This window comes from Ursus arctos, unplaced genomic scaffold (assembly GCF_023065955.2).
Source record: "Ursus arctos isolate Adak ecotype North America unplaced genomic scaffold, UrsArc2.0 scaffold_5, whole genome shotgun sequence".
NCBI classification, from domain to species: Eukaryota; Metazoa; Chordata; class Mammalia; order Carnivora; family Ursidae; genus Ursus; species Ursus arctos.
Window position 1 is genome coordinate 39,842,812 of NW_026623067.1, and position 18,798 is coordinate 39,861,609.

The 18,798-nt window shown below is 40.2% G+C and overlaps 1 protein-coding gene and 1 pseudogene across 4 annotated transcripts in view; one reads left to right on the forward strand and one right to left on the reverse strand.

Moving 5' to 3' along the window:
• ARHGAP26 (Rho GTPase activating protein 26) overlaps positions 1-18,798 on the forward strand; it is a 414,131-nt gene that overhangs the window by 154,684 nt on the left and 240,649 nt on the right. For all 4 annotated transcript variants that reach the window (XM_026499014.4, XM_026499015.4, XM_057306962.1 and 1 more), the window contains one exon: positions 3,218-3,296. In XM_026499014.4, the coding sequence (XP_026354799.1) occupies positions 3,218-3,296 (79 nt within the window). The remainder of the gene's footprint in view (positions 1-3,217; positions 3,297-18,798) is intronic.
• On the reverse strand, positions 4,538-4,842 carry LOC123001061 (60S ribosomal protein L37-like; annotated as a pseudogene).

Here is an 18,798-nt window from a genome sequence, read left to right on the forward strand (position 1 = left end):
CAGAGGACTTGGGTGTTCAGTATCTGCTCTCTGTGGGCCAGGGCACCTTCGCATTTGCTGTAGTCTTGTGCGCAAAGGTGAAGCAATAGACTAGCTGGGTTGAGATCCTGACTCTGACTGTGGACTAGGTACTTAACCTATTTGAGCTTTGGTTTTTTCCATCTGCCCAATGGGATAATGAGAGTATACCTACCTCATGATGTCATTGTCAAGATTAAATGAGTTAATTTACATATAGTGCTTAGCATAGCATCTGACATACTCTCCTAGGTTATTATTATTGTAGCTTTTATTCCATTATGGTGTTTGATAGTAACACGATTCTTTGTAGAACTAGAAAGAGCTCGTTTACTTCCAGTTCTCTTTCATTGTTTTATATTTTCCCTTGCTCGTTGCACACCCTCTTTTGGAGTTCTCTTTCTCTTTCACCATCTCCATTTTTGTTATGAAAAGCCAGATGCATTTAAAACATGAACTAAGCTGATGCCGCTAGAAAAGTATGGGACTGACATGGGAAGTACAGGGTCATAGGGAGTTTTGCTCATTTTATTTTGTTTTGAGGAATGGTGGCTAGCTAATAGGGACATAGGGACGGGGAATATGGAAAGAAACTTACTGCTTGATTCCAAAATAAAGTTGACCCTTTCACCTTGGTTCTTGGAAATTCACACACAAGAGATTTATATAATTATGGTTTAAATTGTAATGAAGGAAAAGAAACTTGGAGCCAAAGGAGTGTTTTCTAGATGCCTAGAAAGGATAGTACTGTGATCCAGATATACGCACATGAGACTGAGAGAAAATTACTTGAACCTCGGGGTGGGTGATGGGATTAGAAATAATTGTATTAAATCCAATTTATTCAGTTCCATACTACCCCCTCCCACAAAAAAGGGGAACAAAACCACATGTGGAAAAGAACTTACATTTTGATATTTCTTCTTGAAATGAAAACAAATCCTGTTGACTTTCCTGGTTACTAGGGCCAAGTGGCCTCTAAGTTTGTCTGAACTTCCTCCTTGTGGTTCTGGGTGGAAATCTCACACTGTGTGCCATGAAATTGATGTGACATCTGCAGGGTCACTGAAATCTTGATATGCTAGGCAAGTATTGTGGTCTCACTGTTTGCTGGTGAGCACCTAGCAGAAAATGGACTGGAGACTTGTTGGCTGTTTGACCCTAGTATATACCAGAGGATGTCTTTGCTCTTCAGTGTGGGGGGATAGGAAGGAAAGGATGGGGGCCTGTGGGCAGCCCAGGGCAGTGAGTCTCAGACCTAACTGTGCATTGGGATCACCTGGGGAGTTGGTTAAGCCCAACCCAGAAATTCAGATTCAGTAAGGTGGTTTCAGGCTAAGCATCTCCATTTTAAGGGAATGCCTGATTCTGAAGCTGGTGGTCTGGGCACAACACTTGAGCAATACTCAAAGGTTCGGGTCCAGGGACCTGAGAGTTCTAAAGTGGACTGCAGCGTTGTAGACTTTTTTTCTCTAAGCCATTAAGGTGTTGTGCTTGAGGTAGAAGAGTAGAATCACTTCGCCATGCCTGCAAGCCAAGGATCAGCTCTGTGGAGCCATGACTGCCAGTAGTCTGCAGACAGTGGGTCTGGTGCACTGAATGGGCTCACGGCGGGAAATGGGCATTTGAGTCTGAGAATGAGAATTTCTGGGAAGAGGGTGGAGGGCCCTGGCAGGGGCTGTGGAGAAAAGGCTTACTGTATTCTCTGAGCCCTCTTTGTGTTTGGGTGCCACTGCTCAGGATGGCCTTCACAGGAAGGACTGCCTCTTGAGGAATTAATGTTCTCATGTTCAACACCTTCACTCATCCACCCACATACCCAGCTACCATCACTATTGTCCACCTCCACCTGCACACACGCAACATATGCACATGTACTCACACCACACCCTAGTGCCCCTCGAGTCCCCAACCCTCTGGTACTTAGATGCTTACATCTTTGAAAGTGTTTTTCCTTAGGGGATGTTGAGGAATAATCAATGAAAAGAAGCAGATGTAATATTTAAAATATGTTCATCATAATTAGATCTGGCATATTCAATGGAAATGTGGAAATAAGTCAGGACCAGTGATTATATAGGTCAGAATGAATAGACTTGTGCTGATCAGGATATGGCCTGGCCCATATGTGTTTCATTACCATACTGTTCTGGGATCATTACAGTACTGCAGACTCAGATGGTAATAGGACTTAATTCTTGCTCAGTGGACCTCTTACGTCCTTTTAGGCTTTCTCAAACTTTAAAGATGAGGATTTAAATCAGTAGTTCTTAACTTTTTGAGGGTTGCAGTCTTTTTTGACAATGGGTAAGATTGAGCTGTTAATACAGAAAAATATATGTACATTTGAAGATGGAAGGGTGGTTTATAGACTCTCTTGGACCCATCTGTGGACCCTAAGAACTCCTGATTTAATAAGCACAGAGGGCTTTTAGCCCCTCTCCCAAGGACATTTTCATGGCTCAAGTCTCTACTTGTGAAGTGCCATCTGTACGGGGAACTCAACCAACACCATTTGATATTGTGTGCAAGCTTTCTGGAGGGTTTGTGTTCAGTTTGAAAGGGCAAGGAGATTTCAGTGAGAGGGTGCAAAGAGTTGTAATGCACGTAAAGAACTTAATACCTGACTTGGCAAGTATTCCCTTAAAAAATGATACACATTTAATATAATTATAAAGCCAATTACTGTCGTAAAACATCTCCATGTCAAAAGGAGTTTAGAAGCCTTGGATTAGAGGTTAGAAGAACAGGGTCCCCCCAGCTTGGTTATTTCCCCTCTCTTTAATCTCAAATCCAGTAATTCTGTTCACTTACATACATAATGAACTGCAAGCCTACTGTGAGTAAAGCTCTCTGTTAGGCGTTTTGAAAATAGGAGTGAGTAAGACCACAAGGAACAAACAGGGTCTAAGGGAATTACTTTAATCATTTGTGTCGCTTAACTGTAAGTAGGGTCCTGTCTGCTTTGTTTTTTCCTAGCTATCTGAGGGAGATGGGTTTATTGAGGGGCATTCATGAGATGACTTTGCTTTCTGAGACTGGAAGGCAGCTCTGAAAAGCTGTGTGTGTGCCTGTCTTCATGTTGTTAATCCCAGCAACCCCTCACTCTGTTGTTTGGGTGTTTCTTGAAGTTTCACCTTCGTCAAGATCTCTCTACCTGTGGCACTGGGTTCATGTCTGTGTCCTCCTTTCTCCACAGGCCAGGGGTTATCACCATGCAGGCGTTGTCGGAAGAGGACCGGAGGCTCTGGATGGAAGCCATGGATGGCCGGGAACCTGTAAGTAACAATTCAGGGAAGTAGAACAGAAATAAAGACCCAGAGTTGTTTGTTGCTTCCCAAGTGCAGTGATTTTTTGCTCTTGATCTAAAGCCTTAGTTTCTCAAGACCAGCGTACCAGAGGGCATCTTTTATTCTTGAACTAACTTTTGTCGATGGTGATACTGCTTCTGCGTGGTTGCAGTTCCTGAGCTTTGGCTTCTTCTTCCTTCCGGTCAGGCTATGTGATACTGCCCTTGGCCAAGGCAGTTGTAGTGTCCTTAGGTCTTTTAGAGGAGGCAGAGTCTGGCTTACTGAATACTGATGTCTCCATGGAGTAGGATGCAAAGCATTATCTCAAACCTATTTGAGTGGGATAAATGATTATAAAAGTGTATACAGATTATGTAGTATCCTTGTTCATCACCTTCTGGTTCAGCATCCCCTTGCTATGGTAGCCCACATCCCATTATTCACAGTGGTATTATCAGTGTAGATGGAAGGATTTAAGCCTTGGTAGTGTGATCTGTGGTCCCATTTTTGAGATGCTGGCCTTTCCTGGTTGATGTAGTCTGGTGGTTTTCCTGCATCTTGTGACATGTAAAATTCACATCAGGGCCCAGGGGGTGTCCCTAAAGTCAAAAATAGTGGCCTTATCTTGGTGCCAAAGATCTCAACTGCAGTGTTCAGCAGATATCAGGGTTATAGAAATCCTAAGAGTACATCTGAAGAGTACAAAAGATAAAAAAGAATCCACAGTGTCAGAGGGCCAGTAGTTATCACTTGCAAAGGCAGTATCCAGAGGGGGGATGTGTGCAAGGCCATCAGGCCATAGCCTTCATTGAGTATAGAATTCTTCGCATCAAGATGGATATCCAGTATAGATGATTCCAGTTCATTTGTATGTTTCTTTCTCAGCCTAGCCAGGTTAGGTGATCTCTATTGATGAATGTGTCTTCCTACTTAGCTATTTTGTCTATAAATGTGAAACTGAGCAGAACAGCTGAGCAGAAACAAATAACTAGTGTTTGGATAGCATTTAATAACATAGAGCAAGATTTAAAGAACCATTTAAAGAGTTTGGAACAGCTAAATTTGAATTGAACATTATTTTATCTTGATTCTTCTGCACTACATATAAGATACCCCTTGTTTTCTCTACGTCGTTACTGATAAAAACTCAAAGCAGGTAGACTTTTTTCTTTTCTTTTCTTTTCTTTTCTTTTCTTTTTTTTTAAACCAGGATGTTTATTTGTGACTGATTATTGAAATCCTGAAGATGAACTAGATGCTGTCACAGCTCCCCTGTTGGGTTGAGGTGTTGTTCCTTCTCAGATTTCAGGCCTGAATTTGTGGTAGATAACTTTTAGGTGTCTATTTGACCAGTTCCAGTGGTATTTTATCTTTGAGCCTTGGTACTCCAGTTATGCTTTCTCTTCTGCTTGGCAGGATAGCCCCATTTGCCACAAGTCAACTTCTGAAGGTGGTAGGCCTTAGAGCCACAGCGGGGACATAATCTGTGCATCTTAACGTGACACTTTTCAAATAATGACGTCCCCTTCATCATCTGGTTTCTGCAGCCGAAACCAAAGAGGCTGGAAGAGTAGGTACTTCTGCTATGTGTATATATAGCAGATAGACATTTCTACCATTAGGGTTTTGTGGGCACAATAGCTGCTTGTTGTCAGAGGCCTTCGAAAGCCACTTCCTAGTTGTCCTTTATCTTTGCTACCATCACCTACCCTTAACTGAGCACTTTTGTGTGTATAAGTCACGGATTTGGCATAGTACATGTCTTAACCCATTTATTCTTCTTAGTACCTATTAAACAAGTATAATCTTAGGACATCACAAAATACTACCATTTTACAATTGAGGAAAGTGAGACTCAGGTTCAGCAACTTGGCTCAGTAGCACGACAGTAAGTGGCTATAGTGGTAGGGTACTGGTTAGGTTGCCATAACAAAGAGACTCCAAAGTGTAGTAGCTTAAATAACATAGAAGTTGATTTCTCTCTCCAAGCCTGGAAGTGAACAGTCCATGCTTTGCAGGGTCATTCTGCCATACTCAACCCATCGCTTTCCAGGTTGCTCTACTAGTCATTGCTGTTTTTCAGCCAGATAATGGACATGAAACTATCCAGGAGCCAGAGGATGCACACATCACTTCCAATGGCCCTAACATACTTATATTGGCCACATCTAGCTACAGAGGAGGATGGGAAATCTAGGTTGAACATAGGCAGCCATGGGCTCAGCCGGTCCCCTGGGTATTTTATTACTTCCAGAAAGAAGATAAAGAAGACTGTAGGGTGGTTGACAGTTTCTATCACAGTGGCAGAGGTAGAATTTGAACCCATGCGTAGCCCTAGATGTGTTTGGTTTTTATGATTAATAGAGATGAAGAGTGACGTTGCCTTCAAGAATTCTCACTCATTTCACTTTTTATACTTTATCTGAGTTTCTTGAACGATTCTTCAATTCTAGGGGAGGAAGTACCCAGGAAGAAAAAAATCTTGTCAGGGCATACTATTCTTCGTATGGATAAAAACTCCACTGTTTTGAGGTCTCCACCCCCCCCCTAAGCTGCAGTTCTACAACTGCTTCACCAACTCCATTTTAAACCTTCCCTTCCTCCCTCTCCCTACCATTTGATATTTGTTCTCTGTATGTAATTGGTCTTACTAACCACTTGAGTTTTCCCGTAGATTAACATCTGGCTTCTGCAGATGGAAAGCATGCTGTTGAAAGAAACATCTCCTTGCTCCAGAATGTACACATTAAAACAAGTTTAAACACAAAATAATTCTGTTTCTAAACATAATATAAAATTATTTCTTCACAGGAACATATAGCTTGCATCGAGAACCGCATCTCTGTGTACTTTTCAGTTTCCTGGAGAGAAACAGACAAATGATAACTGCGTAAGTGGCAGGAATACTAGGCTTAATTTTGTCTCCTACTGCTGAGAGCCTCTAGGGAACATTCTTGGAGATACATACCCAGTAGACAATTAGCAGCTCCAGTTTTAATCACAGTTTCCCTAATTAGTTAAATCCATCCCCTTAGAAGTTTTGGCTTTCGTAAGGGAAGCAGAAACCTGTTTCCCTAGCTGGTCTTGGAGTGTTAGCCTTATACCAGGGAGAATATAATGGCAGCACCTCACTTTTGTTTTTGTACTTAGAGCTCAGTGGTTCTATGAATGATTATTCGGTATTGGATCTTTCTTTCTTTCTTTCTTTCTTTCTTTCTTTCTTTCTTTCTTTGGAGGGGGTGACTTTAGTTTACATCCCCTTTGTGCTTTTATCGTTTAATAACACTTTAGGATGGTTGGAAAAACAGTCTAAATGAGCCCTGAATTGGTTGATTTTATACTGTTTTAGCTAATTGTTATATAAATTACAGTTTTTAGTGCTCACTGACTTTCTAGTTGAAAAATTTTGAATGTCTATATGGTATTCATGGATATATAATGGAAGAAGAAATTAGAGTTGTGGTTCTGCAATGAACATTATAGTTTTTATCTATGTTGCGAATTTGAATTCAAATGAAGGATGCTTTATTTACACTCGGCCTGAGAAAAAGCTGGATTTATTGGCTTATGGAACTTAAAAAAAGTTGGGGTATAATAGTTCCAGTCCATCTGAATCCAGAAACTTCCATAATATTTGGAGTTGGTTTCTTCTTTTGTGTTGATGTCATTTCTATTAGGTTCTTTCCAGATAGTGGTGATGGGCTTCCAGACTGCTCCAGGCTTACATTATATTATCAAGAACAGGAGTCAGGAAACTTATTCTGTTAACGGGCCAGATAGTAATTATTTTAGGCTTTGGGAGCCCTGTGGTCACTATTATAGCTACTTGGCTTTGCTGTTGTAGCTCAAAAGCAGCCATAGACAATGTGTAAATGAATGGGTATGGCTACATTTCACTAAAACTATTTAAAAACAGGTAGAAGCCAGATCTCAATCATGGGTCTTACTTTGTTGATCCCTAATCTATAAGTCTAGTGGAAAGAGAGCATTATGTAATAATTCTAAACAAGCCCCATATTTGAATTTTCTTGGACTAAATACTTGGACCTGAGTGTGGGGTAGGTGAATTGACCAGACGTGACTCATCTGCCCACTGTGCTAGAACTGTGGTGGTGGGGAAACGTTGGCTTCCCCTAATGGAAAAATCAAAGCATTGCTATATGAGGATGGGGGGAGACATGAGGTAGGCAAAAGTGACACAGCTTCTCCCCACTCTGATATCTATATTCCATGAAAATTTCTATTCGAAGAGCTTATTCTTTGATATTGGCCAAGAGTGAAAAGCACAAGTTTACCACTAACATCATACTTAATTGTGAAAGACTAAATGCTTTCTCCCTAAGAATGGGAACAAGACAAAGATGTTCACTTCTAACGGTTTTATTCAACATAGTACTGGGAGTTGTAGACAGAGCAACAGGGCAAGAAAATAAAATAAAAGGCATACAGACGTGATTTTATAACTATTTTTTAAAAACTCAACAAGCTAGTTAGTAAGATAAAGTTTTGAAATGATTCTGCTGGATTTTCCTGACTTTCTGTTAAATCTGGGTTGACAAGCTATAGACTCATCATTGTAGCCACATAAGCTTTTATTTTAATCTTCTGTTACCTGGTCCTTACTTGCCTCTCACCTGGACTGTGGGCAACCTGGGCCAAATGCCCACAGCTGGAGCATCATCATTGCTTGTCCATTACCATCACAGCATCTGCCACAGACACACACACAGCCTGAAGTATTTATTATTCTCTCTACACTATGGAAAGTTGACCCAGAGACTCAGTGGGACAAATAGGATAACCTGGAGCCTCAGAGCCTGGATCAGCCTCTTTAAACTGTGTGCCAATATATTTCCCTTAGCTGTGATTAGTGGTGCCTGTCTGGAACTGCTTCTGTTACCTCCTTATTTTAGAAGTATTAGTGCTCCTTCACATTCCAAGGATTCTTTAGTGAAATTAGATATTTCTCTAATGAACCACTCCTTGAATCTCTTTTGACAGCCAGGGGGTTAGAAGGTTGGCAGATGCCAGAATTATGTAGAATTAGATTAGGAATATAAGAAACAGGTGGTATAGCATGAAAGGTTATGTGTAAACCCATGTATTAGTTGAAACTGTGAAATCAACATCTTTGTAGGTCAGAAATGGCCAGATCCTGGCTTTTTCATAAAGCTGAACCTCCTAGTTGTGGAGCAGTGTCATACCCTTATTTATATAAGAGGGAGCAGTGCCTGAAAAGGTCAGTCAGTGGTTGATCTTGGGTAGATAATCCAGGTCTCCTAGCTTCCAGCTCTGTGCTATTTTTACTACAACACACATAATGCTGAATTATTAGGAAGTTGTAGTTGAATTGTATCTACCCTTTTAGGTGGAGCTACTTTGTTGTGGCTCCTGCAGTGGTTGAAGGAAAAAGAGGAAGACACTAAAGAGAATCCTCTAGTGAGAGGAGAAGACAGTGTGGCTTCCTTCTGCTCACCTCCATTTTAAGGAAATCTTCCATTTTAGTCCTGTGGACTTGGAGACTGAACAAAGTGTGCTCCTCTCTCACCTTTTTCTGCTGTGTCTAAACTCTAACCCCCAAGTGTTTCAAGAGCTCATAGAATAAATGAGTAGTTGCATTGCATTTTATGCTCTGCACCTGATACCCGAAAGAGCTGTTTAGAGTATTTAAAGGAAAAAGTAAGATTGATTACTGTTAAGATTAGTCAGAGGCAAAATATTATGGTGATTAAGAATGTAGTGTAGGAGGGCACCTGGGTAGCTCAGTTGGTTAAGCATCTGCCTTCGGCTTGGGTCATGATCCCAGGGTTCTGGGATCGAGTCCTGCATTGGGCTCCTTGCTTAGCAGGGAGCCTGCTTCTCCCTTTGCCTGCTGTCTCCCCTACTTGTATTCTCGCTTGCTCTCTCTCTCTCTCTCTCTTGCTGGCAAGTAAATGAATAGAATCTTAAAAAAAAAAAAAAAAAAAAAGAATGTAGTGTAGGCTCTGGGCATTTGGGTGGCTCAGTTGGTTGAGTGTCCGACTCTTGAGCTTGGCTCAGGTCTTGATCTCATGGTCATGAGTTAGAGTCTCACATTGGGCTCTGAGCTCTGTGTGGACCCTACTTAAAAAAAAATGTAGGCTCAGCCAGCCCGAGTTTAAATCCCTACTCACCACTAATAGGTCTCACACCTTGTACAGTGACTTAGTCCCTGCAAACATGTTTCTTTGATAGCAAAATGGGGATAATATCTTCCTATAAAATTGTTTTGTAAGGATCAACATATATGTAAAGTGATTGGCTCAAGTCCCGAATGTGGCCAAGTACTCATTAAAAATTAGTTCTTATTGTTGTCTTTTTGGAGATGGGGGCAGATAGTAGGATAAATGGATTCTCTTTCTAGCTTCCATTTCTAAATTATTTGGCTCATTTGAGCACAGAGTTTATTTAAATCACCTTGCCTGGGTTCACCAGAGGGCAGGCAGGGACTGCTTTCACTAGTCTGGAAAAAGTGATTTCACTGAGCGGTCAGGCTGAGCTTGAAGTCTACAAGTGGAGAATTATGAAGTAATCTGTAGCCTCCTTTGCTATAATGCATCCCAGGCCTGGCAGTTCATCAGCCCAGTGTATGCTAAGCTCACCTCACCATTTTACTGGAAATGCTTAGATTTTCCTTTCCGTGGTAAAATAAGTGATCAAAGGAGTCTGAATGGTTAAGAAGGTGTGGGGTGAAATCGCTAAGCTCTCGTGTGATGATGCAGTTCTCACTCCTTTATGACTGGTGTGATGGTTTGGAAGGATAGTTCTACCCATTTTGTGAGAGCTTTCTTTGTAATATCACATAGTGTGAGGTGAAGAGTTTGAGGGTGAGGTCTCCGGTTTGCTTTCTTTTATTCCCACTTGTCCCCGAGCTGCTGGAAAATTGGATTAGATCTCTATTATTTTGCTTGTGTTTCTTTTTCTCTTACTGGAGCAAGAAGCTGGCTGCAAGCTTCCTCTTTGAGTCCTGTGAATGTTTTTATATAGGTAGAATTCATAATAGTACTTACTATTATCACACCAATGTGTGCAAGTCTTAAAAGGAATCGAATGCTATTCACTTGGAATTTGTTCCCTTTGGTTAGATGTTCTTCTGAAGAGCAATTTCTCATAAAAGACTGTTTAATTGAGCAATGTGAGATACAAAGTGGGAGGAAGAGAAAGTCAGGTGAAATTCGATTTTATGCTGGTGAGTTGATGAAACCTTCCCAAGAAATGGAATGATAGGCAGAACATTTTTGTTTGAATGTTAGGACTTCATAACATGTTGGTGGCACTTATTCCGGTCGTAGGCATTTTTCTTTTAGCGTTTAGCAGACATTTATAGATTGTCCACCGATTACTTTGATGGACAATGAGGATCCAAGATGAGGACAGGCCACCTTCACAAAATTGGTTTGTTGCTGTTTGGCCATTGCCTCACACGTGGCTGGCACAAAGTAAGCACTCAGCAAATATTTGTTGAACACCTAGAGTCAAAACTAAAGGGTTGAGGATAACTGAGTGTTAATTATTTATTTCATTTCATTTTGTTTATTTTTGGGAGGAAATTGGGTTGATTTCATTACGTGAGACCATGTGTGTAGAGTAATCAAATTCCTTGATTTTGTAGTCCATTTAGATACATACCTATCTATTTGTACCAGAATTTAGGTGAGTGATTGGTAATGTTTTTTATGCCATGATTCATTTGACAATCAAGTAAAGCTTTTAGACCGTTTCTCAGAATAATGCATAAAATAAAATAAATTTCCTTTAAAAAGGAAAAAAATTACATAGAAATAGTTACCAAAATATTAAAACCACTTGGAATATAAATATATGCTTCTTTATTACCATATTACATAATAAAAGGAAGGGCAGGTGTGATAAATCCTATAAATGATAATTCAGATTATCTGCAACAGTGGTAATGTTACATGGAAACACCTGTGATTTTTATTGGTGGCAAAGTCAGAACCACTGTGGTTTGCTGCCCATGTTCATATTGAAGGGAATGCTAAAGTTCAGTTAAAGGCTAGTTCAAAAGAGGTTTTTTTTTTTCCTCTACCATCCAAGTTCAAGGACCGCTGGATTCTGTCTGCAGACTCCATTTCTTTGCAAGGTTGTTTGGAGACACTTGATTCCTAACTTCCAAGCCTTTGTATCACGTTGTAATAGTAAATTGATTGGTTTGGTTATTTGATTCATATCTGTCCCCCTGCTGGATTATCATCTTCAACAGGGCAGGAGCATTGTCAGTGCTCGTTTGTTTGTTTTTATATCTTTTGTGCATAGTGTCTGGCTCAGAGAAGGTGTTCGGTACGTGCTTGTCAAATAATCAGATGAATGAACCCACAGAAAATTGAAGTATGGTTGGTTTTGTGTGACTTGTTCTTTTTTTTTTTTTTTTTTTTTTTTTTTTTTGGAACACAAGCAAGGGGAGTGTGAGAGGGAGAAGCAGGCTTCCCACTGAGCTGGGAGCCCGATGCGGGGCTCCATCCCAGGACCCTGGGATCATGACCTGAGCCGAAGGCAGATGCTTAACGGCTGAGCCACCCAGGCGCCCCTGTGTGACTTGTTCTTAACTGAGGCTGGTTCTTGGCAATTCCCCATCTACGTTTTATGGATCTCCGCACAACTGCTGTTTAACATTCTTACTGCTTTGTTCACTTTTTTGATCTAAGCATAAACATAAAATTCCTTCTGATTGCCTTTAGCATCTTCTGCAAGCCTCAGATCTCAGCCCATTGACCTCACCTACACACTACCACCTTTCTAGGCTTGAGGGTTTGTCATGGGCATTAGTTACACCTGTATCCTCATACTTAGTCGTATGAGGATGCATACTTGGACCTTCCATCCCTCGCCATAATGGAAGGCAGAAGTCCCTCTCTCCAGTTAAACGTGTAGTGTGTATTCCTCCAGAACTTTCTGTGTTTTTATTCCTGTACGTGTACATCTAGGAATAACTTCTTCTGTTTTGTAGAATTTTGGACATAGTATAGCTTTCCCATAGATTATTAAACCTTCTGTCTTTGATATGTAGGCTGTTCTCAGCTTTTTATCACATCATTGTAATGTGCAGAATGGTAGAATGGAAATCCTTGTACATATTTCACTGTTTACCTATTTCAGCATTTGTCCAGGATATATACCAAGTGGAATTGCATGTTGAATGGTAGGCTCATTTAATATTTTAATAAATATTAACAAATTACTCTCTCTACAAAGAAGTACTTGATTATAACTGCCTCCAGTCATTTACGAAGGTGCCCATTTTCTCCAAACCTTTGCCAATACTGTATATTTTAAGTGTGTATGTTTACGTGTCAATTTGATGGTGGAAAAGTGTATGTTACTTTCATTTGCATTTCTTAAATTACTAATGAGGTTGTTGAAAATCTTGTTTCATGTTTCTTAGCCATTCATGTTTCACCTTTTTTAATGCAGCAATATATAGAAGGTAAATTGGACAGTATATGGCGTGTGATTCATGCTATATATAGTATTATCATTATTCCTTTTTCAAATTTCTGGCCTTGGGATTACACCTATCATTTTTCTCAGTTCTGCTTTCTAAAGCCCAGTGTAGAAACCTGACTTTTTCTAGTGTTCTTTATGACTTTTTCACTTTATCCTTGATGGCACCTCTTATTTTCTAGCAACCCACATCTGCTGCTGAGTTTTGGAGTGGGGAATGACAAAGGGCACTTCTTATGTCTCACCGGAGCTGCTCTTCTCCCAGTTCACTGGGCACATGAACTGAGTGGGAACCTGAAGATTCTCTGTACCTGTGTACTCTAACACCAGTCACCAACCTGTTGGACGTAGCCAGCTCTTACCAAGATCCTTCTAACTCCTGAGTAGAAAACGTCCCATCCCTTCTCAAGGAGCCACAGGAGCTGCAGTTTCTAACAGCTGCAAGGGCTCTCCGTTCGACGCCCTGACCCAGATGTGCCCCTCCCTGTAGCTGACGGGTGTTGCTCCTTTCAGCCCTCCCACCTGTGTGGCTCCATCTCTGAGAAGACAGACGGGATGCCTGCCACTCTCTATACCTCTTCTAGGGGTTAGTCACTATTCTGCCTCCTCCCAGTTTTGCTAATTACACATGATTTTATATTTTTGGAAAATATATATTCATATTTTTGTGGCCTAGGTTAACTACTGCCCCGTCTCTGAAGAGGCTGGCATAAGTAAGTCTGTAACTTTGAAGGTTTCTGTCACCACTTAGTTGGTCATTTGAGTCAGAATTAAGGCCAAAGTAAGAGTTACCTGTTTTGTTTCTTCCCTCTAGAAGGTGACATTTTTGGAAGTCAAGAATTTGTCAGAGGCGCGCGTGTATATGTGTGTGTGTGTGTGTGTGTGTGTGTGTATTAGCTCATTTTTATTTTTTAACTTTTCATTTTAAAATCACTTCAGACTTACAAAAATGTCGCAAAAAGAGAAAAATAGTATGAAGAATTCCACAGTACACTCTATCCAGATACCCAAAATATCAACATCTTACATAGCCACAGTATAATGATCAAATCAGGAGATTAACTTTGATATAATGTTTTATCTGTTTTATAGATCTCAAATTTCACCAGTTGTCCAGTAATTATATATATAAATAAAATCTTTTTTTGGGGGGGGTCTTGAATTTCATCCAGGATCGCATATTGCATTTAGTTGTCACATCTCCTTAGTTTCATTTAACTTGTATCGTTTTAGCGGCTTGGCTTTTTAAAGACATACTACCATCAGTAGATGTCAAGATAGTTGAAATCCTCCATCAGGATATGGAGACTGTTATCAATATCCTCTCTCCATCTAGGTAATAATTCATCTTTCCACAATCAAACCACTTAACGTTTCTGTCTGCTTCCAAAGGCTCTCTGATATGCCTTCAACCTTGTGTTTATAGGTTTTCTTATAATATATCTATTTCTTTTGAACATTTTGTCTTCTGTCCTAACTACCCACATCATATACTCTTCCTGGTGCAATTTGCTATGTTTATTATCTGTGTTGCAGTTGTTGGTTTGAAGGCATTTGAGGCTGTAATATCTTAATAGACATTCCGTAGCGTGACCTCCTGCCCTAGCAGCAGCACCGATTACTGTTGGCCCTCTGTCAGATGTTACGGCAGTGGTTCATGGGAGTGGAGATTATGGTTGGATTAGCTTCAGGTTTTTTTTCCCTCTGTGGGAAAGGCAGTCAATAAGAGAAAGATCTCTTAGAGTGACTTTGTTCAATTTGAAGAATGATTGAACTGGCTCTTAGGTCCATTTTTACAGCTTTCTCTTATATCATAAAAGCCTGAAAGTGTTGTCATATTTGTTAGTGATCAAATCAAGGATGGCATTTTAAAATATATTGACAGATCTGGAGGCATTTTGAATTTTAGGAAGCCTATGAATTAGGTTGTTTGCTTTGTGGTGAGGTGTGGAACAAGATAAGCATTTTTTAAAAAAATATTCTTGGGTTTGCTGAATCGGGCTCTGCTGTGGTCATGTCAAGAGGACTGATGATGCCAGTGTGACTGTGTTCTTTTTAGGTGTGTTTCAAAAAATTCTGCCCCATGACGCTGCAAGAAAACACCAGAGCAAGTATAAACACATCCTAAAAGCAAAGCCATTTTCTAGTATGGTTTTAAAAATCTTCCCTTCTGGTCATCTGAAAAATAGTGCAGACGTGTGGTCTAGTGGTTACAGCCAAAGTCTAAGCAGAAGGAGCATGGCCCTGGCCAGCCCCCAGCCAGCTGCCTGCCATTGCTCTCTCATACTGTGTGGTCTTGACCCAATGCCCAGAAAAGCGAGGTCCCCCTACCCTCTGGCCCGTCCCCCACCATCTTCAATTCTTCTCTCTCTTTCTCTCTCTCTCTTTTTTTTTTTTTTTTAAGCAAAAAAGAGTACAGGGTGAGGGGAACCAGAAGATGAATTAAGATTCCTCAGGTTAGAAATATATGCCCTCTTATAATTAATCATTGCTAATTAGTTTTGTTGACTTAAAAAGAGATTTATTTCAGCCAGACTAAGGAAATCATCAATATTCTTGGGGTAAATGGATATGGATTTTTTTTTGTTTTTGTTTTATTTTTAGGGGAAGGGGTTCCTAGTGTTGAAATAAATCAGAACATCTTTTACTTTCTCTTCTCTGTTGCAATTCCTTGACAAAAATGAGTGCTATCTTTCTCTCAATAGAGTTGGATGGATAATAATACCTTATTTTGGCATTCCCCTAGTTCATACCTCTGTGTATGGTCATTCCAGGGTGATTCAACTTTCTGAGGGCAGGGCTTGATAGTAGCCTTTCTGCCTTGATGCTTAGCAGAGTGCTGTGAAACCTAATAAGCACTCGTTACTCATTGAATTAACTTGGAGGCAATGTGTTAAGGGGAGTCCTGCTAGGTAATATACAGTCAGATCTGACTTTTGAGTGTCTTGGGTTCTGGTCATTTTTGGGCTACTCTAAATAGAAATCTATGAAGACAAGGATCTTGACTTTGCTGTTCTTCACATTACATCCCTAGCACCTAGAACAGCCTCAGGCCAAAAATCACTGCGCATAAGGATTGAGAATCCATGTTCAGTAAATATCTTTTGAATGAATAAATGGAAAAAAGAGTACCCAGGGGTGTGTGTCTTTTTTTTACCAACATGCTTTTGACTTAACACATTTACATCCATGCTGTTCAGGATTCCTCTCTGCTTCTTAGTAGTTGTTATATGGCAGAAACCAGTGTGCTGCAACAGAGAAAGTCTCAGATTAGAAGGGTTTTTAGAGACCAAGGGTTTGGAATTGACTGAAGTTAATAATCTGTAAACTGTTGTCTCCTGTCTGTAATACTAACAATAAGGTTAAGATGTATGTGTGTGTGTGTATATATATAGGTGTGTGTGTGTGTGTGTGTATATATATACACCTGTACTTGTGTGTGTATATTATATATACTTACATATATTTTAATTTGTCATCTGCTAGCTTTCCTTGAATTTACGAAAAATACATAAATATGTTCAGAGCTCTTGTTCCTGCGGGTCAGGTCACCATGCTGTAAAAGCAACTGTGGCTACCAGCATCCTGTGGCCATGCTAAAGAAGCCTATAGTTGGTAGGTAAGAGCTGATCTTAGTTGGTCTTCCATTTCCTGAAATCATTCCTTTACTTTAGGCCTTTATTTAGAATTCAGAAATATATACTGTAAGAAAAAGTATGTGTTTATACATGTACATACACACATTTGTGCAAGGATGAGGTACAATAAAGGACTTGGCATTCATTATAATTTCCCAAATGGGTTTCACTCTATGTATAGTGAGTTCCTTTTGTCTTAGTTTACTCCAGTGGTTGTGGTGAAATAACCCTTTCATCGGCTTTGGAGTCAGCCAATGTGAGTTTGAATCTTGATTTGCTGTGGAATCTTAAGCAGTTTACCTCACTTCACTGAGCCTCGGTTTCCCCACCTGTGAAATGGAGAGAGTGATAGTCCTTACGAGACTCTACAAGATGCCACATTGTTAGGTATCAGGTCTGTAAAGATTAGCCGTCTAATGGACAGTGAGTTATAGAGAGTTACAGATTTTATACATGCCTGTGTATGCATTACATCATTGTCTAGGGAGTTGAAAAATACATTCTGACTCTCCATTAACTGCCTTTTGAGCTAGATGCAGTCAGTGGAACTATAATGATTCAGAAAAACCCAAGTATATTTCATTATTTTTTAGGAGCAGAGCTTAAAAAAGGATAGAAAACAAGAAAGCAAAAATATTAATACTTAAAACAACTTAGGACTAAAACTTGGAGGAAAATGTGCTTCTGAAATTGTCAGGCCACTTCTGCCAACTCTATGTCAGTATGGTAACAATACGTTAAGCAAGCATAGAAATGTCCTACTGGGTTTATAGCTTAATTCTTAGAGATAGTTGGAAGTGTCTTCACAGATAGGATTGTGAAGGCTACTTAGGGTGTCCTGTTGTCCTGTCTTTGTTGCAACGACTTCTTCTATGAACAGATGTAGAAGCAGAACTGGATCCTTCTCACCAGTTCCAACAAGCTTTCATTTTTTGCCACTATCGTCTCTTTAGTGCTAAAATCTAATAATGAGTATTGGGTTTCTGCTGTTCTGTGGTTAGGGCTGGTATTACCCAACCAGAATTTGTTTCTGGAGGTTAAGATCAATTTTACCTGGGGTGTGGACTATTTCTTGGATTGATGTGTCAATCAGTATTCTTACTGGGTTCAGGACTGTTCAGTAGATGGTTCTAAACTCCAACCACCATGTAGTTGATTTGGTCTATGAAGTCATCACGATCAAAGGAGGGTTGGTACCAGCAGAGGAACTAGAGACACAGAGAGCAAGTTTGAGGGGCAAGGAGGGAGAGAAGTAGCTAGAACTTGAATAAGTGAACTTGAATCAAGTGATGTGGTTAACAAGGACTTCTCACTTTGGGATCCAAGGGTGGATTTGGGGAGGAGTGTGGTGGTAATGTGTGTGATGTGGCATGCAGGATGTTTGGATATGGACCTGCTAAGGAGAAAAGCCCATAGCATTTCTTTGTTTGTCAGAGGGCACTGTGATATACTGCCACCTGCGCACTTCATGTAGACCTGGTTGTTTCATGAGAATAAATATTTGGCGAAGGGCTCTCTGTTCTTCATATCTAGTGAAGTAATGACATTGTTTCTTCTGAGCTCACTTGTGAGTTAAAGAGGACTTGGAAGACTTCACTGTCAAGTGCATTTGTCTGCTGTCTGCCTGCATTTTGAGCTTGCTCCAAGATAATACAGAATTTCTTTTCTTTTGCAGATGAGTGATACAGAGGACAAGCTTTGAAGAGTGAGGGAGTGTGTATGTGTGTGAGAGAAAGAAGTGGGGTGAGGTAGTGGGGAGTGACAGGCACAGGGAGAGAGGGCACACATATGCATTTGGAGGTTGTTTTCAGTCTCACCATTGGGTTTCCACGTTGGATTGATACCGATGATACCCCATTTTGATTAATGCTTAGCATTCCTTGTTTTGACTCCTACATTCAACAATTAAACTGAGCTTAGTGGGGTGATTTCTTTTTCCACAATTTTTTTGGATAGCTTTAAAAGTTTTGCTTGCAAGAAAAATAGAATCAGCATTGCTTTTTCTTTTTCCTGGACAGCTCTATTCCTTTCAGTTTTTATCCCCAGTTCAAACAAGAAATTCTTAAGGTAATCCTTTTTTTCCCTGCATGTTCTTTCTTGTTTGGTTCTGTTTTGTTACCAGAGTGCTGTGTTTCTGGCTTTGATGATCAATCTAAGTCATTGACCAAGGAAGTCAGCTTCATGGTTATAAGAAAGTCTGTGAATATGTGCTTGTTCTCATTGAACTTATCCCTGGCCAAATTATTATAGAGATCTATTTAGATTAGAGAAGAACCACAGAGATGGCTGTAGGAGTTATATGAAGGAGCACCAAGTTGGGATTTGGGCTGGGATCTAATCGAATCAGCTAGCCATGGACTTTGAGCAAGTTA